Here is a 25913-nt window from a genome sequence, read left to right as displayed (position 1 = left end):
CTATAGTTGTAGTGATTGAATCCAAAAGGTTACGTGTTGAGCATTAGAGCTTTGAGCATTCTTGATGAAAGGTCAAAGTATTGGTGATTCCCTTAAGTTTTGATACTTGCATATTAACCTAGTTAGGGTTAGGTTGCATGAGGATTTTATTTCAGTTATAAGTCTTTTATGTTGAATGTGTGAGTTGATTTGGTTTAGAATTGTAGTGAAAAGCTTGGATATGAGTTTAAGGTGGAAAGAAGTGATTTTGGAATGGTTGAGGTATTTTGTGGGATGTTAGTACACTATTGCTGTATGGTGTAGGGAATATTTTCGTTGCAGTTTTGTTGTGCCAATAACAGTACTGTATTGACAGATTTAGATTTTATGGTCTTCACAAAAGTTGTAGCCTTGAATATTATCTTTCCAATGGAACTGGAATCAGATAAAAAGGAGGTCTAGAACTTTAGTTATAGCTACCTTAGTGATCAAAGGTCTAGTTGTAAGCGCCGAATATATCTGCTGAGGTTTTTGAAATTTTTAGCTAAGAAGATGATCTTTTTGGAATCTTATGTCTTCATAAGAGTTGTAGCTTATTTTCTTAGCTTTCTTTTGAGATAGGTTTGAGATCATTTGGATGAGTATAACTCTCTGTGTGTCAATTGCTTTTATAGTTGTGGAAGGTGGGTATATGTTGTCATGATGTTTTTGAGTTCTTAGGCATAGCAAGGATAAAAATAGATTTGGATATGATGTTTTGAGGTTTTGTCATTGAGAGGTTGTTTAAGATGATATGATGTTATGTGGTAAAGTTGGTTCATGTACGTACTATATGGAGTAAATGGTGATTGATTCGTACATGCTTAGGAATGGTATATATGAAGGTTTAAAGTAGGTATTCTAATACGATTTGATATGCATGTATGTTGATATGAGGATAGATGACCTTATGGATCATGTAGTGAGTGTTTATGTGTTTAGTAAGATTGACCTTAGGGTGTGATATCATCATATTGGAGATGAGGATGAAGATGTATCCAAGACAGCTTTACTCTAATTTATCTAAGTATGATTTTTAATTGTGTGAAGTGAGTTTTCTAGGTCCTGTAATTTCTGGCGGAGGTATATTGTAGATCTATCTAAGATAGAAGTTGTGCGTAAGTGAGCGATACTATTAGTGAGGTTAAGAGTTTCTTGAGTTAGCTCATTACTACTAGAGATTTATTGAGTAAATTTCTAAGATAACATTACTTTCGACTAGGTCGTCTAGGAAGAGTGTTGTCCTTGTGGGGGATAGTAAGTATGAGAGTAGTTTTGAAATTCTTAACGAAAGATTGACTAGTGTTAATACTACTAGATTTTAGTAAGTCTTTTGTGGTATATAGTTATGCTTCTAAGATAGGTTTGGACAGAGTGTTGATGCAAGAAGGAACAATAGTAGCTTATGCTTCTAAGAAATTGAGAATTCATGAGAGGAATTACCTTACCCATAACCTTGAGTTAGTGATTTTGTCATTTATACTAAGATTTGGAGACACTACCTATATGATTCTAAGCTTGAGGTATTTAGTGATCATAAGAACCTTAAATATCTTTTGACCAAAAGAGTTAAATATGAGATAAAAGAGATAGTTGGAATTTCTTAAGGAATAAGATTTTGATCTTATTTATTATTTGGCTAAAGCCATTGTGGTGATCAATGTTTTGTGTAGGAAACCTTTATATTTATCTTCCCTTATGATTAGAGAGATGAATCTTTTGGCTCAAATTAGAGACTTAAGTTTGGCTTATAAGGTTACCCTTAGTAGTGTGAGACTAAGTATGACTTGAGTAGTGAATGGATTGTTGAAGGAAATTGGAGAAGCATAATTTTGGTGACAAGATATGAGGCTATAGGATAAGGTGATGGATGAGAGTTTGACTTGGGTATAGATGGAGTGGTGAAATTAGAGATCTGATATGTATACCTAGTGAACTTATGCTTAGGTGCTTAATCTTTAGAGATGATCATAGAAGTAAAACCAATATTGTGGCAGATGCCTTGATTATGATGACCTCTGGTATATCATTTTGATGATTTAAGGGTTGGAATTGATTGAAGAATTTAGAGACTTATGCTTTGTGTGTGAGATTATCCTTAGGAGCATTGAATTGATTATGTTGAAAGTGACTAGTGAATTAATGGATGAGATTAGAGAAGCCTAGGAGTTAGAGCCTTTCTTAGAGAATCAAGTGGAAAATATTGGTAGGAGTGTAGATAACTTTTCTGAGTAGAATCGATGTTGTTTTGAGGTGCAAGAACAAATTTGGGTGCTTAGTAACCTTCAATTAAGAAAGATGATTTTAGAGGAAGACATTCATTTAGGAGCTATTGAGATGTATCGGGACCTTAGGAGGATGTATCAGAGTGGTGCAGCGGAAGCATGGTGGCCTAAGGTAAAGAGAGGAGTAGAGAAATTGTATGCTCGTGTTTAGTATGCAAGAAGTCTTTAGGAATTTGTGTAGCACTTAGATTTCCCATTTTGGAACTGTAATGGTGAGTGGATAGACTTTAATTGTAGTTTGTCTGAGACGCTTAAGAGATCGATTCTATTTGTGTTTTAGTGGATAGGCTTACCAAATTTACTTGTTTTATCCTTAGATATCCTTTGGTGAAAGTGATAGAGTTATACATCAATAAGGTAGTGAGGTTGGATAAGAATTAGAAAGTAAGAAGCGAGGAGACTACCATTGCAAAAATTTCGGGGACGAAATTTCTTAAAGGAGGGGAGTATTGTAACAACCCAAATTTTTACTGGGCCGTGGGCCTAATTCGTTGCCTAGAACGGGTCGTTTCGAAAGTGAAACGGGCCGTTCCGGAATAAAGAATTTGCCTAAAAAACGTAGTTGGAGAACGGGCCGTTCCGGTTGGAGAACGGGCCGTTCTGAATGTAGAACGGGTCATTCTGCTGGGTTTTGGAACGGGCCGTTTCGGTTTTGGAACGGGCCGTTCCAGTTGAGGTTTTTGCTTGGTTCTGGAGGGTCCAGAACGGCCGTTCCACTTTTGGAACGGGCCGTTCCGGATTAGCTGAGGCAGATTCCTATAAATAGGAGGCCTTACCTCTCTCATTTTCTCACATCTCTCATTCTCTCTTCCTATCCTCTTCTGTTCTTTTTTCTTCCCCTCTTCTTCTCTCTGAAGACCATGGAGCACTTAGAGGAGGAGACCAAGAGATCCCTGTTGTAGTTTCAACGGCTGTTTATCCAGGTACGGGGGAAAAGGGAATTATTTATATGTGGAGTTACATGAGGGAATTGGGTAGAATAAGAGCCCTTAGAATTATGAGTAATTTTATAATTATTTCTATTTGAAAAATTATTGGCATTATTTGATTCTGTATGAATTTAGGATTATGAATATATGATTTATTTGTAAAAAATGATGCTCTCGGAAAGAGAACGAAATTATAGAAAAGTGCCTGTAGGCTAGGTTTTGGAAAAATTGAAATATTTATGTTTGAGGAATTAATGATACCATTAGATTCTGTATGTGTTGAGGATTAGAAATATATTTTTAATTTGTAAGAATGATGATCTGAGAGGGAGAACGAAACTGTAGAAAAGTGCCTGTGAGTTAGGTTTTGAAAGAATTGGGGGTTTTATTGTTTATGTTAAAGTTATATGAAATTAATAATTCCATTGTTTATAATATTAATTTATGAATGTTATTATTGTATTGATTGATAAGAATGAATGATCTTGATGTGAATTACTTGAGGGGTGTGTAAACCCTTATTTTGTTGGGCTTATCTGTTGTGTATGTGAGGTGGAATGGTGTACGTGATGTGAATTTGAATTATGAGATGAGATGTTGTATGAATGTGATTATGATTGTGATTGTGGTGCCTCACATCAGTGACTAGGGATGGCACGGCCCCTGGGTAAGTGGTGCTACAGGGAGGGCGTGACCCTAACATGGTGTGGGATGAGTAAGACAGTTAACACACACCACTTATGTCGATTATGGCATCCCTGGCATAGGGTTAATTGCAAGAGACTGTATGGATTATAATTTGATTGTGGTTCCTCACACTAAAGGATCAAGGATGATACGAACCCTGGTAGTTGATGTTTCAGGGACGAGCGTACTCCCGGATGATCAGGGATGATACGAACCCTGGGTAGGTGATGCTTCAGGGACGAGCGTACTTCTTAATGACTAGGGATGGCACGGCCCCTGGGTAAGTGATGCTACAGGGAGGGCGTGACCTTGGTTTGGTGTGAGAGGCAATTAACCTGTATCACTTGTGTCAGATGTGGCGAGGTCTTGGCATAGTGTTAATTGTAAGATTGGTGTGAATTATGGATGTGGAAATGATATTGTTAATTGTAAGATTGACATGAATTATGAATATGGAAACGATGTTGTAAATTGTATAATTCGTGTGGATTATGATGGATTGAGATATGTATGTGAAATGAGATATGTTAAATGTGAATTGAGATGTGAAGATGATGAATGATTGATATATATATATATATATATATATATATATATATATATTATTAAATAATGAATTATGATGAGATTATATTGTGATGTGTTTGTATGTACTTTGCATATAGATATTTTCTTTTCTCACCGTATAAACTGTGGACATTTTAGGTGAAGAAGATCTGGCTACGAGTGACATCTAGAATGTTAACAGTTAAATTATGGGAATGCTCTGATAATGTGACATCGGGGCAGAGGATTTCTAGGATAGAATATTTATATGGATTTGGTATTGTAATAAATGATTTTAAAATTGTAAACTCTTAAATTTTACCTTTCAAGTTTTATTTTTCAGTCATTTTCTTATATTGAAGAAAGAACAGCTTTGAAGTTTTATGTGAACCCTTTTACGAATCCTTTGAAAGTTTATTCTTCTTAATTAAATTATATTATATATGTGTTGGGGTAGTAAGGGTGTCACAATATGTATATGAATTAATATTATTAACATATGGAATATATTTATATATTTTCTGTGGGTTCTTACGGGAAACCCTATGAGAAAACAGGCAAAATATAAATGTTTTCATTTTGCTTTTTGAATGTTCTGTTACGTTCCTTGTGTGATGTATAGGGTCAATATGTATTTGATTTTGAAATTAGATTAGTTCTAATATGAATTAGAGTGCTCTGTGGGTTCTTACGGGAAACCATATGTGAAAACAGGCAAAATATTAATATTTTCATTTTACTTTTTTAATGTTCGGTTACATAATGGTTAATATTACATTATGTATTATGTTACTAATATGAAAACATTTATATTACACTATACTCTAGAATATAATTAGACATTAAAATATTAAGAATGTAACTCTAATTTAACTAAAATATATTTAAAACCGATGGGAAATATAATATTATAAAACCCTATGAGAACAATATTAAATTTATATTAGAGTGCAAAATATTAATCACATTATAAATATATTAGTTCTAATATGAATATATATGTTTTCTGTTATGTATTATATAAATATATTCCATATGTTAATATTCATAAATATATTCCATATGTTAATATTCATAAATATATTCCATATGTTAATAATATTAATTCATATACATATTCATATTATATTTTGCCTCACTATATTTATAAATGTTTTGAATATTAGAGTGCAAAATCACAAGGGAACATATTAGTTATATTATATGAATACATATGAATCCTATTCTTTTTATAATATTATATGTAGATATAATATTTATTCATAATAATATTATATAGGGTTCCCGTAAGAACTGTGACACCCTTCTACCCCAACATTAATATACAACAAATGCAATAATAAAATTTTTTTTCTTTCTTTTTGAGTAAATAAAATCTTTCATAGTTGACAAATGTCTCAAATATCACAAGGTAGAAGATTCACATTCATAACTCAAAAATATAACTCCAATGTAAAACTTACAAAAGAAAATAAGTTAAGATTTTCAATACAATTTAGTGACAACAAGAAATCATATATATATATATATATAATAATACAGGAAATATAAATTAACTCCAGTAAAGGTGGCAGTGCCTCCTGGTTAGGAATTAATTTATATTTTCCAAATCATGTAATAAAAATATAACAAAGATATTCATTCTGGTCTTTTATCAAGAACGTTCAAATTACAATTCTTAACATACATTTTCCTTGGATTATAAACTTTATCTACGTTATCTCTTCGTTAAAAATTACAAAAGAAGAGAAACTAAAGTTATTAAAACAATAACATATTAAACTAAGCTAACTATGCCCCGATGTCACATCCTATCAAAGCATGCCCAATTGAAGCCTTTAAGCCTCATCACCAACATCCTCATGATGCTGATCACCTGCATCATAATTTAAACATATACAAGAACAACAAGGGAGTGAGAAACATCTCACTCAGTTTTAGGCGCAGAAATAAAGGTTAAATAGCCCACATACACACAACAAATATAAGTCACATGTAAATAACATACATAAATAATCAATATCACATATATATTCATTTATCATGCTATGATGTCATGGACTCGACTCATAAATGCATGCATGTGGCGCCATAAAGAAGTTTCACATATCATCACTGGTGACCCTAAGTGATGGAATCATGCCTAGGAAGGCAAGAGGTGACATATTGAAGGAGCCAAGAGGAGTTGGCTAGACATGAAGGTTTGGGCCAGTCAGGGCCCAATGGGCCTGGGAAGGCCCAAGTTGAACTTTTCATGGGCCATATTTTGTTATAGCTATTTTCATATGTTTTGTATACATCATGTTAGTATAGGTATCATATATTTTGGTCTTGTATTTTGGACCACATAGAGTAGCATTTTAGGTTTTAGGCTTGTTGGGCCTAGTTTTGGGCTTCATGGGCTTTTGGGCTTTTGGTACCCAATATTGGGCTCATTTTCATTCTTGTAATTTTTCCTTTCCATTGTAATTGTTTGACCAATGTAATTAGGTCATTAGAATAGGAAAATACAAGGAATACTAAAGTATGCTAATTAGGTTAAACTAGGTTTAATTTGGAAGCCATTTAAGTTACATTTGAGTCACATGTTTTGCACCATTGGTGGCTGAACATGTGACACTCAAATTAACCCTAAATGACTCTCAAATCAGACCTAAATGCACCTTGGTACCTAAATTTTCGGACTTACACATGTGCACCAAAGTTTGAATTCAAATTTCAAATTTGAATTCAAACTTTAGGCGCCAATTTGTGTAGCTTTGGTTTAGGTGCCTATGTGCTTCATTTCCGTGCATACTTAAGTCCTCCCTTCACATTTTTGTATTCACTTTTGAGAATAATGAAATTTGAGAGCTTATTCAGGCAAATTTCGTTCAAGAGTCACCATGAGAGAAAGCTTCACCTTAGGAACCCTACTAGGTTTTCCTCCTCTTTGAAGTGAGCTTTCCCTTGCACCTTAAGCTTGGATGCTTCCATCCAAGGCTTAAGCCTCTTCTATATCTGAGATTCTTCCTCCATCTAGTGTTCATCTTTATGGTTTCCATCTCCTTGAAGAAGATCCGTGCATAAGGAGAGCTAAGGAGAAGAACATTCATCACTCCTCCTTACCATCTCCATCATTTTTGGTATCAAGAGCAAGGTCTTCAAGGAGATAAGTTCTTGAGTTTTTGGTCCGATTATTTTTGTGTTCTTTGTGTTCTAAGTGTCTTGTTTGAGTTTCTTTTCGGATCTACATGCTTTTTATCATATTTTGTTCCATAGATCCATTGGTTGATTGTTCTTGAATTTCAACCTCAATCAACTTGTTTAGGACCTATTAGCTTGTGCTTGTTTTTTATTTTAATTTTGAGTCTCTCCATTCCTAATATGTGTCCGTGATTGGACTGCATACATTGCATTTAGATTTTGGTTTTTAATCCATGTTTTGTCTTAGTATGTTTGTGTAGTCCTTATATGTCACAAAATTCCTTGAATAGCATGTTGATCTAATTTTTGTTTTGAGTTCATTGTTCATTAATTTTTGCTCTCGGTCATTGTTCATATGTGCCTACCTATATGTGCTTTTTCTTTTACCTTATTGTGTTCATAATTTGCTATTATTTCTAGCAAATTTCTTTAGAGTTAGGTTTCCATTGTGTACTTAAGTTTTCAATTCACTTTCCTTTGAAAATTCTTAAGAAAATTTGTGTTACCTAAAATCTCAAGTGCTTAATCTTAATTCTAGTGCACTAATTTTGTGGATTCAATTTTAAAAAAAAAAATTTAGAGGCTGAAAACAGAGCCTAAAACAAAAGAAAAATTTATAAAGTTCAAAAGAAAAGTGTGCAAAAAGAATTCAATACAAAAACCTAAAACTAGTGCACTAGTTTCTTTGTTTTCACTTGAATTTTGACCTAACTTGTAGTCTCGGTTTCTATAGCTTGGAATCATAAAAAAATTTGAAACAAAAGGCAAATACCTTCTCTGGAATCTTAATTTGAATATAGAAAAAGAAATAATCAAAAAAAAAAATATAGAAAACAAATTAAAAGGAAAAAGTCGAGAGGTGTACAAGCTGAAAAATCTACTTGATTCCTTGATATTGTTTTGACTACTATTTGTTCTATACTTATCCAATTGTTCTCAAATTTTTTTTGTTTTGTTCATCTACTCTAGTACCTATCTAGGAACCTTCCTAACTGTGTGCTAGCTTTATTTGGAGTCTTAATTTTCAGTTTTACTTGTTGAACCTCTTTGAGTCTTGTCATATATACATATTACTCTTCATTTTTGGTATAAGCTTTTCAAATTGTGCTTTTATTGCTTGTCTTGTTTTCTTTCATTAAATTCCCTGTGCTGGAAGTGGCCTCAAATCCTTGCTTAAGGATCAAGCATTGCTCAACAAAGAGTAGGAAAAGTTTGGACACTAAGACTACAAAAGTTTGACCTAATTTAGTGACCTAGCTTTTCCTAAACTTCCTTCACTTGAGTGACCATTCCTTTCACCTTGTGAGGCAGCCACCATTAACCTCTTTTGTTGTGATTCTTTGCAGGTCCAGGAGCATCAAATTTGAAGGATTAGTGGCGGATTAAGACACTTAAACAAGTGTTAGAAAAGTTGAACACAAAAACCGTCACTAATTGGTCACCAAAACCGCCATTTATTGCTTTCTAGGCTAGTTTAAATTTTGCAATCTTACTTGTATTTTAAAATCAATTTGTAAAGCTTGGAGGGAGTATTAAGAAGCTGGTCAGGTATATCTAACTCCTTGTTAGCATTCTCACGTGTAGTACTAGTGGAAGTGGCTTGAAAATTTCATATGTTTCAAGCTTCCACCTAGGGCAAACCGACTAGTTAATTTATCCTTGCTTCCTTCAAGTGTTTGAACTTTAATTGTGTTTACTTAGTTGCTTAAATTCGTCTAGACTTGTGTAGATTTACTTGCTCACGTTTAGTTTAGTCTCAAAAAACAAACAAATTGTGAAAAAGCATTCAAAATTTTTGTGAAAAGTTTTGGGGAATTGGAGATACCACAAAGGAGTTTAGTGATTTCCACTTGAAAAAGCTTGGTTATTAAGTGGCTCTTTGTAGCTCACCTCCCTTGATAGTGCAACTTGTACACTTAGACTTCCAAGTGTTATTTTCATTCCTAGAAAATACCAAAAACATTTTATAACTTTTTGCATAGCATATACAAAAAAATTCTTTTGTTTAATCATGAGAAAATATTTCTCAAGTGGTAGTGAATTAAGCTCTCCAAAAGGTTTTTCACATTCTACTCAAAGGCTTAAATCACTAACACCTTGGACAAAGCAAGAAGCTTTAAAAAAAGAAAAAGAAAAACTTGAAAAAAAAGCACAAATTGCAATTTTAGAGGAAGAAATTCACATTATTAAACAAAAGAGAGAAAAACTTTTAGCAAAAGAAAAATTGAGAAAAACAAGAGAAAAAGAAAGAAAAAAGGCATTGCTCTTAGGGAAGAGTAAGGAGGAAAATAATTCCTCTAAAGGACTTGTGAGTGAAGAGAGTTGTTCTACCACTAAAAATCATTTACAAAATACTCTCTTCATAAATAAAGACCTTAACTCTTACCCTAATCTTACCACTAGTCATGAAGTAGAAATTCAAGAACAAATCATTCTAAAGAAAAATGAATCTCAACTTCAAGATGTAGTGAAGAAGGAGTGGACTACATTTAGTTCCACTTCTTGTGCTACTTCCTTGGAGGTGCCCAAGGAAGATAGCCTTCCTCTCTTTAGGAATCCTTCTACCATAGTTGTTCTAATAAAGCACCCAAATTTTGGAATCTATTGTTTGATAGATACATCTTGTCATATTTCATATTCTATTTTTGATCTTATGGGAAGTTCATCCTTATTTGAACTTAATTTGCACCCTTTCCTACAAGACAAAAATAGTTTATATGAGTTTTCAAGATTTTCCAAGACATTTTATCTACCAAACAATATGATTCAAAATTGTTTAGGACGTTTTCTAGTATTCTTTTCTTTATATTTTAGGAAAAGCCTAGGCTACCATTTAGGGTATTTTACGCAAGATATTGTAGTGTTTAAAAATCATTCTTTTCATTGTCTTAGTCATAGTGTTATTACATTCTTAGGTTTTACTTCTAAGTTATGCTTAGGAGAGGAGCCTATTTCTACTTTTAGGGAGTCTAATTTTGATATTTTATTTTTTCTTAGGCTAGATATAAGGACTCCTCTTAGGATCCATAATCCATTTTCTCATCATAAACATGTCACCTCTTATACATGGTTTGTTGTGTATGTAGGTGATGTTTCTTATTCCATGCATCCTCGTGATTTGAGGACAAATCCTTTTCAAGAGGGAGGGGATGATGGAATCATGCCTAGGAAGGCAAGAGGTGACATATTGAAGGAGCCAAAAGGAGTTGGCTGGACATGAAGGTTTGGGCCAGTCAGGGCCCAATGGGCCTGATGGGCCTGGGAAGGCCCAAGTTGAACTTTTCATGGGCCATATTTTGTTATAGCTATTTTCATATGTTTTGTATACATCATGTTAGTATAGGTATCATATATTTTGGTCTTGTATTTTGGACCACATAGAGTAGCATTTTAGGTTTTAGGCTTGTTGGGCCTAGTTTTGGGCTTCATGGGCTTTTGGGCTTTTGGTACCCAATATTGGGCTCATTTTCATTCTTGTAATTTTTCCTTTCCATTGTAATTGTTTGACCAATGTAATTAGGTCATTAGAATAGGAAAATACAAGGAATACTAAAGTATGCTAATTAGGTTAAACTAGGTTTAATTTGGAAGCCATTTAAGTTACATTTGAGTCACATGTTTTGCACCATTGGTGGCTGAACATGTGACACTCAAATTAACCCTAAATGACTCTCAAATCAGACCTAAATGCACCTTGGTACCTAAATTTTCGGACTTACACATGTGCACCAAAGTTTGAATTCAAATTTCAAATTTGAATTCAAACTTTAGGCGCCAATTTGTGTAGCTTTGGTTTAGGTGCCTATGTGCTTCATTTCCGTGCATACTTAAGTCCTCCCTTCACATTTTTGTATTCACTTTTGAGAATAATGAAATTTGAGAGCTTATTCAGGCAAATTTCGTTCAAGAGTCACCATGAGAGAAAGCTTCACCTTAGGAACCCTACTAGGTTTTCCTCCTCTTTGAAGTGAGCTTTCCCTTGCACCTTAAGCTTGGATGCTTCCATCCAAGGCTTAAGCCTCTTCTATATCTGAGATTCTTCCTCCATCTAGTGTTCATCTTTATGGTTTCCATCTCCTTGAAGAAGATCCGTGCATAAGGAGAGCTAAGGAGAAGAACATTCATCACTCCTCCTTACCATCTCCATCACTAAGGTACACCTTGTTAGCATGTTACATCGTGGGTGACCCTAAGGTACACCTTGTTAGTCGTGGGTGACCATAAGGTACACCTTGTTAGCATGTTACATCGTGGGTGACCATAAGGTACACCTTATTAGCATGTTACATCGTGGGTGACCATAAGGTACACCTTGTTAGTCATGGGTATGCGGCCTCAGCGGCACACCTGGAGTAATATATGCATATGATGCATGTCATACATTTATAATCTCATTGACTCAACATTTAACTTATTACATAATTTCATTTAGTACATCATGTCATTATTTGTCATAGTATCATAATCATAGTTTGTCTCAATAGTCCATTCTTAGGTCTCATGTCATTTGTCCATATTTCACATGGTCATGTCATAAATACTCCTCATAAGGTCCGCACAGAAATTCACAGAGATCCAGAGAACATTCTTGTTCATATTAAAACTTATTTATTATTAACATTAACTTCATACTCATTTATTACTTTCAACAAAGAACAAAGTAGAGTAAATAGAAAATCAAACAGAACAACGGCACCTTCAACAAAAACAAAGTGGAGTAAATAGAAAATCAAACAGAACAACGACATCTTCAACAAAGAAAAAATAGAGTAAATAGAAAATCAAACAGAACAACGGCACCTTCAACAAAGAGCAAACTAGAGTAAATAGAAAATCAGACAGAACAACGACACCTTCAACAAAGAGCAAAGTAGAGTAAATAGAAAATCAGACAGAACAACGGCAAGGGATTGGGGGCCAATCCGACAAACAAACTATCCAACAATTATAGGCAAGGGATTGGGGGCCAATCCGACAAACAAACTATCCAACAATTATAGGCAAGGGATTGGGGGCCAATCCGACAAACAAACTATCCAACAATTATCCCCACACCCCTGAGCGAGGTTTCTCACTCCCCCCTTACCTGGATAAGCGGAGTTGAAACTTGGGCAAAGCCTCCTCCTCTGGATTCCCTCCTCCTTTCTCTCTCTCTCTCTCTCTCTCTCTCTTCCTCTTTCTCTCTCTAAGATTTCACTTCTCACTTCCACTACTAGAAAAATTAAAATTAGAGAGGGAACAAATCCGTCACTAATCTGCATAAAATCCATCACAAATAAATTAGTGACGGAATTTGTGACGGAAATGATTCCGTCACAAAATTTGGCGTTACAAAATATTTAGTGACGGATTATTTTCTCCGTCACAATTAGTGACGGAATTAAGGCATCACAAACAGTATAATTTCCGTCACTAATTTCTAACGATAAATGTTTAGAAATTAATAAAAATCCGTCGCAATTTGTGACGCCTCTAACTCCGTCGCAATTTGTGAGGGATTAAATCCCTCGCAATTTGTGAGGGATTAAACCCCTCGCAATTTGAGAGGGATTGAGAGGTATGTGAGTCCGTCAAAATCCCTCACAAATTGTGATGAAGGAATCCGTCACAAACTGTGATGCCAAGTATCCGTCACAATTTGCGACGAAGAAAATCCGTCACAAACTGTGATGCCTATTATTGACTAGAATCCGTCACAATTTGCGACACCATAATTCCGTCACAATTTGCGACGGATAAAATCCGTCACTAACTGTGATGCCTATTATTTAAGAGTCTGGTAATCGATTACATGTATAGGTAATCGATTACCAGACAATGAAAATCATATGTTCGAAATTTACTTATTAAAGGGTTCTCTGGTAATCGATTACCCATTTCTTGTAATCGATTACCAGAAGATGAAAATTTCAAAATTTGAATTTAAACTTTATAAAATTAACAAGCCATCGAGTTTAAAATTTAAATTCATCTTTGTATCTAAGTAAAACTTTATAAAATTTAAGATCATCAAATTAGTACAACTCAAGCATAAGTGTAAGTTAGCAATATGTTACATCTAAATTAATTATTAAAAAGATTAAAAATATTTTGTAAAATTTATTGTAGCAATTACATTCAATTATGCCAGGAAAGAAAATCTCTGGTAATCGATTACCAGTTGCTGTAATCGATTACCAGAAACTTTTTAGTTTGACAGAAAGAAGACTATACCAGGGTAATTGCCACCAAAGAGTCAAAAGAGAACATGAAATGAGGCTAGAAAGAAGACTATAGTAGGATGAGAAAATAAATGTTGAAAGACCAATAATTATATAAACACAACAGAAGATACTTTAATTGAGACTCAAGAACGGAAGAACAAAATAGAATTATTGGAAAAAGAGAACAACACAGAGAAAGAAAAATCATAAAAGACATAACAGAATACTCAACTAACACTAATAAGTAGAAGCACAAAAAAAAATGATACGTATTCTTAATTAAATCAGAACCAAGAACTTCATAAAGATGGGTATATGCCAACTCAAATGGTAACTGGAGGCATATGATGCCAAAGATAATTATAGCATCATTTCTGAATCGCATGAGACGCCCAAGCCACTCATGTCTCTGAAATATTTCCTTCTGTTTAGCTCTATCAGACTCAAATACTTTCAAGAGTTCCATTGGGGGCTGCCAGGAGCTGGCCTTCCTGCCTAGAATCTTGTATCCTTGGTCAGCTGCAACTGCAGAACTAATAGGCCATCTGCAATACCAAACACAAGAGAAAAAGTGTGAAGGAAGAGGGAAGAATCAAAGCAATTGAATGAGAAAAGTGATTGTACTGATCCCAAAAAAAGTAAGACAATACCTTGCTAACAGTGCAGAATTTTTACGTTTCCAGAATTGAGAAAACATTATTGCCCAAAGTATCACTATGATGAAGAAAGCAGGAAGCACTACTAATCTCAATGACCTAAAATGTAATGAGGAGCCATAAAACCACTTAACTAGATGCAATACTATAGAAGAAGTGGTAGCATAAACAAAAACCAACAGACAGATTGGCTCACCCAAAATCTATCAATTGCAATGTAAGCCCACATGCAGCAGGGAAGAGCAGCCACCTTGTGAACATTCCAAGAAAAGCAAAATAGATTGCAATCTGCACATTATTCATTCCATCATTGGATAAGGAGAATGGACAATATCATTTTCAGATAATGTTATAAAGCTCATAGAGTCATAGTCACATTAACCTTTGCCCCATAGTAAGAATAAATCTCATCAATTGGCTGATTAGTTAAGTCCCACCAATGAAGTGCCCAACTTCTGAGAAGTTTCTTTCTCTTCTTTTCATCTATCAACCAAAAGCAATATTAGTTCAGGTTCAAGCCACACTAATCAAGAGAAAAATGATGGCACATGTGAGTAAAAACACCATGCAAAGGAAAGACTTGCTTAACAATGTTCTCTGATTCCAATTTCTGAAGAAGATTCTCTCCAATTTCCCAATGGATTTCTTTTCCATCAAATTTAAGGGTTTTGGCTGACTTGCTGTTGTTTACCTGCAAATTCAATTTATAAGAGAGCCAAAATGTTACGACATGTCAATAGGAGAGTTCATACAACACTGCAATTCCATGGTAGTCATAGCACCACAATAAAGCTTATTCATTAACATGTCACATTTTTTGTATTCATAATCACAAGAATGCATTTTCCTAATATTTTCTTGAATTAGAAAGCTAAGGCACCTATAATCTGAGAATCAGATAAAACAACATGCAGCATGCAGCATGCGTGGAACTGGCTAACAAGAACATCAAATTACAAAGAGAGATTTCGATTGTAGAGAAGACAAATGTCTAACGAAAGAACTCACTATTCCATATATCAAGTGACAGTAGCACTGAAAACGCTCACACCAACTGAAAACAAAACCATCAGGTTGTTTCACAAAAGCTTCCACCTCCTCCACCTCAAATTGCAAATCCATACCTGGCAGTTATTACAAGACACATTAACAGAAACATGGGAATTGCACAACCAGTCACATTCTAGTTAGCACCATCTGACACAGTGAACTTAAAAATAGTAATAAGAACAAATTCTCCCTTTGGGGGATTTGCATATACCAATAAGAGTCTGTTTTTTGATCTGTAGTTCAGCTGCAGCCCTCCCAAGTGTCTCCAAAGGTGCAGCCAACTAAACAAATGACAAATAAGTTTTAGCCACTCATCAAAAAGCTTCAACTAGACACTCAGAACTTGATTATATCAAAAGATTGATAGACCATGGAACAAAATTACTTAAAAAGTCCTTTTTAGAAAGAAAACCTAACCTTGATGAACTCATCTGCAATGCCAACAACTCTCTCAACAATAAACCCCATCTTCTCAAACTCCTTTACAAGGACTTCGATCCGCCCCATATAAAGCTCCCAAGTATCACCTACAGTAATAAAACATCAAAATTTAACAAGTTTCCAATTTTGATCCGTGAACCATGACCTTCCACATATAATATCCAGGCACCAATACAAATTTAGTTACCTGAACAGGACTTGCAGCAATAAGAACTCCACCAACTCCTCCACCAATGACACGACCATCAGGACTTGCAAGGGAAACAGTCAATCCACCAGTTCGATTGCGAGGGCCACCACTATCAGCAACCAAGTAAGAGCCTGACAGGTGTAACACCCCAGCAACCCGCATGTGGATATTGTCCGCTTTGGCCGCAGCCCTCACGGTTTTGCTTCTGGCAATGGCACGCATGCCACCCCAAAACGCGTCCACACAAGGAAGGTATCCACACCTATATATATGGCATGCTTCGTTCTCCTTCCTAACCGATGTGGGACTTCACAGGAACGGCCCGTTTCACTTTTAAAACGGCCCGTTCCGTCTACTGTTACGGAATAAATTTAAATTCAGTATAAAAATAATAAAAAAATGATTATAAAAACTAAAATTAAATAACTTAGTTAAAAAATGACTATAATTAATAATTTAATGTAAAATTTGTTTAAATTTTTTTGAAAATAAATAATAAAATAAATCCTCCCTTTCGTCTTCTTCACTTTTTAGAAATGTGTTGACAAGATAATGGATAATATATTTATTTTTAGATAAAACTTAAATGCAATATTAAATGCTAGAGGGAACCGGCCAAGTTAACTATATATAGAGTATCATACAAAGAAGGAGAGTGACACTTAAGTATTCTTAATTAAGATTTATATTAAAGTTTATATTAATATTTTATTGTTGAATTTATTGTATTACCCTTTATCAATTTTTTCTGGTATTAAGTGCATTTATATATTTAGAGTTTTATAAATGTTACACTCAAAATGTGAGGAAATGTATTAAAAATTTTATATTGAATAATGATATAACTAAAATAAAGTATATAAATAATAAAAATTCGTACATTACAAATCACTTATATATATATATATATGATTAAGAAATAACTTATTTAAGATATATTATATAATAAGTTTTTATATAATAAGATCTTAATTATAATTAACATTAAACATTCAATGAATTCGAATAATGATATGTTTTAAGAAATAACTTCTTTAAGATCTTATATAATAATTTTTAGAGATTTAATGAATTGAGTAAAATTTATATTAAAGATAATATATAATTAAGATTTTTAAGTTATTGATTATAATACTTTTTAGTTACAGTATTTACCAAAAAATTATTTTTAATTAAAATATATTTTAGAATTTTAGTTAATTCATTATCATTCACTCACTTGATTAAAAAGTGATAAAATATAATTAATTTTTAATTAATTTAATAAAATATATATCTAAAATCTGTAACAATTTCTTAAATACAAATATTTAATTAATTAATTTTAATATATACTAAATTTAATAATAAAAAATTTATAAATATTTTAGTTATAATTTTTATTATCTTTTGATTTAATATTGGATTTCTTTTGATTATGAAAGATATTTACCTGGATTTGAGTTATGAGTGTTATAATCTTTTGATTTAATATTGGATTTTATTTATTATAAAACATAATAAATAAAATCTAAAATCTAGAGCAATTTCTTTGATACAAATATGTAATTAATTTTAATATATAATAAATTTAATATCAGAATATTTATTATAATTTTAGTTATGATTTATATAATATTTTGATTTAATATTAAATTTCTTTTGATTATAATATTTTAATATATTTTATTTAAAATATCAGTTAACATATTTTATTATATTTTCATTTTTATTTATTATAAAATAATTAGAATATTTAATTTAGAATTATGAAAAAAATAACTATTATAAGATTTAATTTATTTAATTTCATTATTTATTATAATACTTTTTGGATAATATTTTGTAGATATGTGGTTGATTTTGAGAATGATCATGTTTTGATATGTATTAAAGTGCTCTATGGGTTCCTACGGGAAACCTATTTATGAGAAAGAGACAAAATAAGAATGTTTTGATCATGTTTACGGAAACCTGTTTAATGATAACGAGAAAAAACATATTTTTATCATGTAAATTAAAAAATACTCGTAGTAATATATTTGAAAATAAATTTGTTAATTTTTTTAAAAAGTTAAATTTATTAATATCATTAATATATAATAGACTTTTATTAGGATAGACTAAATTTTTAAAAAGGTTAGACCTATAAAAAATTCATAATAAATAATAAATTAGATATGTATATTCCAAGTATGGATTAACTTATCTTCATCCCTAACATGATATAGATTCAAATATATAAAAAAATGGTTTTAATTTAAAATAATTTTATTCATACAATATTATTTTAATTATAGTTTATAAATTTGCATAACATCATTAATAAAATATGTTTAAAATTGAAATGATATTTTTATTTAATTAGTATTTATTAAAATAATGAATGAAATTAAAAATTTTCATTAATTAGATAACCAATTAAAAAAAATTACTTATTAATTTAAAATTCCATATAACACAGACTAAAATGACACACAATTCTGAAAAATAAATATATTTTTTAAAATTTTAATTTTCAAAAATAAACATTATAAAACACATTATTCTAATATAATTTTAAACATTAAAACAACCTTTTTTTAATGGAATTAATGTAAGTTTTTTGATAATCATTTTTATTTAATATTTAATAAAATTTATTCATATTCTGCTTAATAATAAAGAGTATGTTAGAAAATCAGATTCGATCCATCGAGCGCATGCTCCGAAAGGTAACCCTAACCCTAACCCTATTTCATCTTTTCCATTCCTTTCTATTCATTTCTCCGAATTCGTAAAGCAGAGTTTGCCTCCCGAGGCGCGAGAGGCGCAGGAGCAGAAGTTAGAGGGACTGAAGAAGCAGCAGGAGATTCACACGCGCCTCGCCGCCGAGCGTAAGATATTCCTGCGCGACCGCAAGATCAAGTTCTTCGAGAGGAGGAAAATCGAAAGACGAATCAGACGCCTCGAGAAATTGCACCGTCTTCTTCTTCTTCCTCCTCCGCACAACCTTACTCCGACCAACTTTCCGCTCTCAAACAAGATCTTCAATATGTCATGGTCTGTATTACGCTGTTTTTTTTTTGTAGTGTTGACATAGCGAGAAATGTTGACTTAAAATCTGTTGTTGTTCTATTTCTGTTTGCAGTACTGTCCCAAGAATGAGAAATATGTTCCTTTGTTTACCAGCGGCGATGATTCGGAGATTATTGACAGGAGAATGGGCTGCGCAAACAGATTGAAGATAGGTTAATTGCAGCTGCTGCAAGTGGCAAGGATTTAGAAGGTTCGTTTATTTTCATGATTCGTGCCGTCATATATGAGTTTAGAATGTTGATGCTCTACGAGAGATTTGTTTTAGTTGTGTGAGCCCTAGATGAAATTGTTGGTTGAGTTTGGTTCTGTGTGGATAAATTTTTCAATAAAAAGTTACAGAGAAGAAAATGAGCACAGAAAATGAATTAAGCTTCTCTTATAAGTTAAAATTAAATGAGTGGGATTCTATGAATTAGCTAATGAATAAGCAAATTTGAGCTTATAGTAGAAGTTGAATTCATTTTACCTTCTTATTTTCTTCTCTATTGAGAAATTTTTTCACACGGGCCTGTCAAAAAAATTAGGAAAACTAGGTCAACCCGCATCGATGTGCCTGAAGCTCTGCTTTGTATTTTTAAAAAAATAAATATGCCTCTGTGTTTATGTTGCATTCCCGTTCCATAAATTGTCAACTTGATTTTGTGGTGTTGTCAGAGACTGGCAGTGAGGATGACGGTCTTTTGGATCTGAGTGATGATGATTTTTTCCTTGCTGGGAGTTCTAGTGATGAAGCAGATGCAGATGATGAATGGACAGACAAAAGCACAAGGTCAGTGGGGATGTTTTAATCCTTTAGCAATTCTAACAATGAGAATTTCATATATACCCTGCGTGCATTAAGGTAAAGGAGAATTAGAATGTTAAAAGAAGAGTAGCGGAATCAACCCTCACTTGTGATGTTGGTATTAATGAAGTCGAAGCCACATTTATTTATGAAACTTCTGGCGTTTGTCCAGCATTATGCTAGGAAAATATTCCAAATGCATTTGTTTTTGGAAATTTGCATTAATGATTAAGATGCAGCAAACATATTTTATTTTGATGGAATTTGCTATATAAAATTTTCTATTGGTTGCAGGGAGCAGGCTTCCAGTGCTTCTGGTAAAGGCGTGTCTGGCATGTCCAGTGATGAAAAAAATCAGGTCTGACAGTAAGAGTAGCAACTGTGTTTTAATTCCTAATATTCTATGCTATGAAATATATAGTCACAAACTATTTTGCAAATTTTGAATATCTTCAACCTTTTTATAGAGGCTGATTTCTGCTAGAGCTTTGATGCCTCAACCTCGTCCTTCAAACATGAAGTTGTCAAGGTTTGGGTCATCTTCTGGTCAAAATTCATCTATGCAGAGATCTGAGGTTTCTACATCGAGCAACACATCAAATAGCAAAAGCAGCTCAGACTTCAAAGTAAGGGGATCCTTAAGATCAGGGACAAGTCATGGTTGTAGTCTAAGTTCCAACTCTGATGCTCACAAACCTCGGAGGAAGAGAAGACCCAAGAAGAAAAAGAAGCAGGTTTATTACTTATGCTCTGTCTTGGATTTTATTAATTTTAAGAATTTTTCCCCTGTATTTGAATTTTTGTTAGGCTGGGAAAAAAGGTAATCAATTTTAAGAATTTTTTCCCCTGTATTTGAATTTTTGTATGATTTGATTTGGAATTTTCAACATGTTGCCTCTATTAATTGTATGTTTGGTAGATAGGTATAAGGTCATTAAGCAATCCAGCTTAGTAAAATTAGGTTGCTTCATGTGTATTGTTTGAAGGGTTTAGGGTTTAGGGTCTACGGATTTTCATCATTATCTACGGATTTTTTCCGTAGATAATGCTGATTTTTCTTGTAGTGTTTAGCCTAGAATAATAGGCTCTGGTAATCGATTACAAGACTTGGTAATCGATTACAACGATTTATTTTCAAGTTGTAAAGTTTAAATTCAAATTTGGAATTTTCATCTTCTGGTAATCGATTACAAAGAAATGGGTAATCGATTACCAGAGAACCTTTTAATAAGTAATTTTTGAACATATGATTTTCATTGTCTAGTAATCGATTACATGTGTAGGTAATCGATTACCAGACTCTTAAAAACAATGGTTTTCTCAAATTTAGTCATCAACAGTTAGTGAGGGATTCATCCCAGTTAGTGACGGATAAAATCCGTCGCAAATTGTGACGGCATTCTGGCGTCGCAAATTGTGACGGATTCTACTTAATTAAAGTCATCACAGTTTGTGACGGATTTAATCCCTCACAAATTGCGAGGGATTAAATCCCTCGCAAATTGTGACGGATTCTACTTAATTAAAGTCATCACAGTTTATGACAGATTTAATCCCTCACAAATTGCGAGGGATTTAATCCCTCACAAATTGCGACGGATTTTTATTAATTTCTAAACATTTATTATTAGAAATTAGTGACGGAAATTATACTGTTTGTGATGCCTTAATTCCGTCACTAATTGTGACGGAGAAAATAATCCGTCACTAAATATTTTGTGACGCCAAATTTTGTGACGGAATCATTTCCGTCACAAATTCCGTCACTAATTGATTTGTGATAGATTTTATCAAAATTAGTGACGGATTTGTTCCCTCTCTAATTTTAATTTTTCTAGTAGTGTATTGAATAATTTACAATGTTAAATTTTATAAATTTTATTTTAAATTCCATCTTTATAACACTATTAAAAATATAAAAATAAATATGTTAAATTTTATAAAAATCTAGTTTAATTTATTTATGATATAAATATGTTTTTAATATCTAATATATATTTTAAAATGATAATTTATTTTAAAATATATCTTATAATAACAATTCTAAATGGAACATAAATCTTCAGATTTTTCTTATTTTGATTTTTTTAATTAATATATACAATTTTACTATTTTGATTTTTTCAATCAACATATACAATAAATAAAAAACACAAAAGATAAACATGCATGGACAAATTTTATTTTATCAAAAAATTATTTATTTTAATATATTACATTATATATGTGAGTATTAAGACATATATATATATATATATATATATATATATATATATATATATATATATATTATAATGAAACTTTTTTTAAAAATTAATTCATTATTTAAGAAATTTTTTTTATCACATGAGAATTAATTTCTTTCAAAAATTTGACAGATATCAAATAAATAAATATTTTTTTTCAGAATCTATATTTTATTTTATTAGAATATAATTTTTATTTTTTAAAATATATTACTTTTTAGATAAAAAATTATGTATATGTCAAATAGTAGTGGGGGCAAGTGCCTCACTATTCCAAACGTGCATCCGTCCCTATATATATATATATATATATATATATAGGGTTATAATTATACCGGTGTAACTTTCACTAAGTATTATGACGCTCAATAACTTTATATTAAATGTGAATTTTGTAAATCCAACCGTTAAATTGAAAGAAGACAACCTCCCTAACAGCTCGAGCAAGAATACCACTACTTAGGCTCCTTCTTGTAATAACTTAGTTTATTTAGTTCATTTTTCTCGCTTTTTGACCTTATGCATTTTTTTCGATATTACTTGCTTGATTTGCATTCGTTCCGAGGTTCAGTCTTGACCTTGGCTAATTATAGTATAACTCGTATCAAGGTTTGAACTCGACCTCGGTTTTACACGATGTAAAATAATTCGCACCTAGGTTCGAATTCGACCTTGGATTAAGATAAAATAATTCGCGCCCAGGTTCGAGTTCGACCTTGGCTAAGTATAATTCGTACCAAGGTTCCAATTCGACCTTGGCTAAGTATAATTTGTACCAAGGTTCGAACTCGACCTTGGTTTTACATGAAGTAATTCGCACTAAGGTTCGAAATCAACCTTGGCTTAAGATAAAATACTTCGCGCCAAGGTTCGAACTCGACCTTGGCTTAAGATAAAATAATTCGTGCCAAGGTTCGAACTCGACCTTGGCTTAAGATAAAATAATTCGTACCAAGGTTCGAATTTAACCTTGGCTAAGATAAAATACTTCGCACCACGGTTCGAATTCGACCTTGGCTTGTCATGGTATGATTCTTGCCAATATGGTGTAAAATTAAGAGAATATGAGTGGAATGAGTCATTTTCATTGATGTTGTGGGTATGCCTCGTTAAAAAACCTCTCAGTCAAAACCCATTTTTCTATTTTTTGGGACAAAAGACTTAGTCGGGAAAAGAGTGCATAACCCATTTGTACATTTCAACTGAAATAAAACTTGAGATGCGTGACGTTCCAAGTTCGCGGGATGGTTTTTCCATTAAGCTCTTCTAGTCGGTATGCCCCGTTTTCGAGGTCTTTTGTAACTCGAAATGGGCCATCACAGTTAGGCGCGAGTTTCCCTTATGACGAGTCTCTTCGTGCTTCGCCTAGTAGTCGCCTACCCGGAAAGAGCGAGGTCAGACTCGTGTGTTGTACCTCCAGGAGGCTCGAAGTTTGCAAGCTTTCTCGTGAATCCGAGCCTCCTCTTTAAGCTTATCAATCAGGTCGAGGTTGACTGCTGTCTCTTGGGAATTTTGCTCACTATCGAAGACATGACATTAATGAGATGTCTCGCCGACCTCCACTAGGATCATGGCATCGACTCCGTAGGTCAGCCTGTAAGGCGTTTCCTGCGTTGTTGATTGGGGAGTACAGTGGTACGCCCAGAGAATGCTGGGGAGCTCATCGACCCATTATCCTTTGGCGCTTCATAGCCGCTTCTTGACCTCACGGAGTATTACTTTGTTTGTAGCTTCGACTTGGCCATTGGTTTGGGGATGCTCCACCGAGGTCAGGAGGTGCTTGATTCCGAGTTCATGGAGGAAATCCTCGAAGCTCTGCGTGATGAACTCTCTGCCGTTATCAGTGACAAGAGAATGTGGGATGCCAAACTTGCAAATGATGCTCTTCCAGGTGAATTTCTATACAATCTCGGCAGTGATCTTGGCGAGTGGGCATGCCTCGATCCACTTGGTGAAGTAGTCGATTGCCACTAGGAGGAATTTGAGTTGACCCTTCGCGGGGGGAAATGGTCTGAGGATGTCGATTCCCCACTGGACGAAAAGCCACGGTGACATCATCTGGTGAAGGACTTCAGGTGGTTGTTGATGTGCATTGCTGAACTGCTGACATTCCTTGCACCTTTGCACATAAGTCTGGCAATCTGACTTCAGTGTAGGCCAGTAGTACCCAGCCTGGAGTACCTTGGTCGCCATTGAGCGAGCCCCAGATTGCATCCCACAAATCCCTCGGTGGATCTCCTTGACGACATAGGTGGGTTGAGAGTCTGCTAGGCATTTTAGCAGAGAAGTGGAGATGCCATGCTTGAACATCTCGTCTCCAATGATGACGAACTTAGCCGACCTTATCCTCATCTTCCGTGCTTCATTTTTTTCCTCGGGCAGAGTACCCTCCTTTAAATAGTTCCAAATGCCCGCCATCCTTGGTCTTCACTGTCACTAGTGCTGACGACTTTCTCGTCTAGACTGGGTGAATTCAGGGTCTCCTAGATGATGGTTCGATGTTGCCCAGGGCATTTCGTACTGGTGAGTTTGGATAGGAGGTCGGCCCTGGCGTTTTTCTCTCGGGGCACATGGTGTATCGTGAATTCATCGAAGGAGGAGATTTGTTAGGATGCTACATGAAAGTACCTCTACAGTAGGGTATCCTTGGTTTGGTATACCTCACTAAGCTGCTCTACCATGAGTTTTGAGTCGCTGTTGCAACTCACCCGCTATGCTCCAAGGTCGCGTGCTAACCTCAATCCTGCCAGTAACGCTTCGTACTCTGCTTGATTGTTGGTCACTTTGAAGCCAAATTTAAGAGATTTCTCTATGGTGACTTTATTTGGTCCCTCCAAAATGATACCTGCACCACCACCTTTAGAACTGGAGGATCCATCAATGTGTAAAGTCCATACATGTTGTTCTTCATCCGCGGTTGGGGTGAGTTCGGCCACGAAGTCTGCCAGGCATTACTTTCGTATTGGATGCCGAACTCGGATAGCTCCACTGACCATGCTATCATATGCCCGGCGAGCTCTAGCTTTCTCAAGGTTTGCTTAACTGGGTAGTCGGTTTTGATGACCACCTGGTGACTTTGGAAGTATGGTCACAGGCACCAAGCTGCAGTGACGAGCGCTAATGCCAGCTTCTCGATCATTTGATATCGCTTCTCTGTGTCTTGAAGGACTCGGCTGATGAAGTAAATCGGTATTTGCACTTTGTGGTGTTCTTGTACTATGGCCGCGTTGATGGCACTTTCTACCACGGCTAGATAGAGGAGGAGGTCGGAGTGATGATCCGGCCTTTGAAGGACTGGTAGAGTGGTGAGGAAATTTTTGAAGCTCTTGAAAGCTTCTTCACATTGGTCAGTCCATTTGAAGTTCTTTGGCTTCCGCAGTAGGATGAAGATGGGCCCTGCTCTCTCTGCCAACCTGGGGATGAAATGAGAAAGGGAGACTAACCTTCTTGCCAAACGTTGAACGTCCTTGATAGTCTGCAGACTCTGCATCTGTATAATAGCTTTGCACATCTCCGAGTTGGCCTCAATTCCCTTGTTGGTGATCATGAAGCCAAGAAATTTACCTCCCTGTACTCTGAAAACACATTTCTCCAAGTTTAGGCGCATGTTGTGCTTTCAGATTTGGCTGAACACC

The 25913-nt window shown here is 34.1% G+C and overlaps 2 protein-coding genes across 3 annotated transcripts; one reads left to right on the top strand and one right to left on the bottom strand.

The window, feature by feature from the left end:
- Positions 1–13593: 13593 nt before the first annotated feature.
- On the bottom strand, positions 13594–15774 carry LOC145957057 (anoctamin-like protein At1g73020). Of its 2 annotated transcripts, none has more exons than XM_083073284.1 (6): positions 15519–15551; positions 15095–15201; positions 14893–14993; positions 14707–14798; positions 14505–14609; positions 13594–14399 (listed from the first exon to the last, which is right to left on the bottom strand). In XM_083073284.1, exons 2-6 carry the CDS (start codon positions 15162–15164, stop codon positions 13922–13924), a joined length of 846 nt encoding a protein of 281 aa, XP_082929410.1. In that variant the 5' UTR covers positions 15165–15201; positions 15519–15551; the 3' UTR covers positions 13594–13921. The 2 variants fall into 2 exon arrangements, with proteins under 2 accessions (XP_082929410.1, XP_082929409.1); XM_083073283.1 differs by having other exon boundaries at positions 13907–14399; positions 15075–15201; positions 15519–15774.
- A 3065-nt stretch (positions 15775–18839) lies between these two features.
- Positions 18840–25320, top strand: LOC109793848 (uncharacterized). The gene is made up of 9 exons (XM_083073518.1): positions 18840–18884; positions 18956–19077; positions 19242–19299; positions 19369–19438; positions 19903–20017; positions 20327–20390; positions 20500–20852; positions 24009–24210; positions 25069–25320. The coding sequence occupies exons 1-9, from the start codon at positions 18840–18842 to the stop codon at positions 25318–25320; spliced, it is 1281 nt and encodes a 426-aa protein (XP_082929644.1).
- The last annotated feature ends 593 nt before the right edge of the window (positions 25321–25913 follow it).

Source organism: Cajanus cajan, chromosome 4 (genome assembly GCF_000230855.2).
Source record: "Cajanus cajan strain Asha chromosome 4, NIPB_CcT2T_4, whole genome shotgun sequence".
Lineage (NCBI taxonomy): Eukaryota > Viridiplantae > Streptophyta > Magnoliopsida > Fabales > Fabaceae > Cajanus > Cajanus cajan.
The sequence above is the reverse complement of the archived record's forward strand: the minus strand, read 5'-3'. Positions and strand labels throughout refer to the sequence as shown.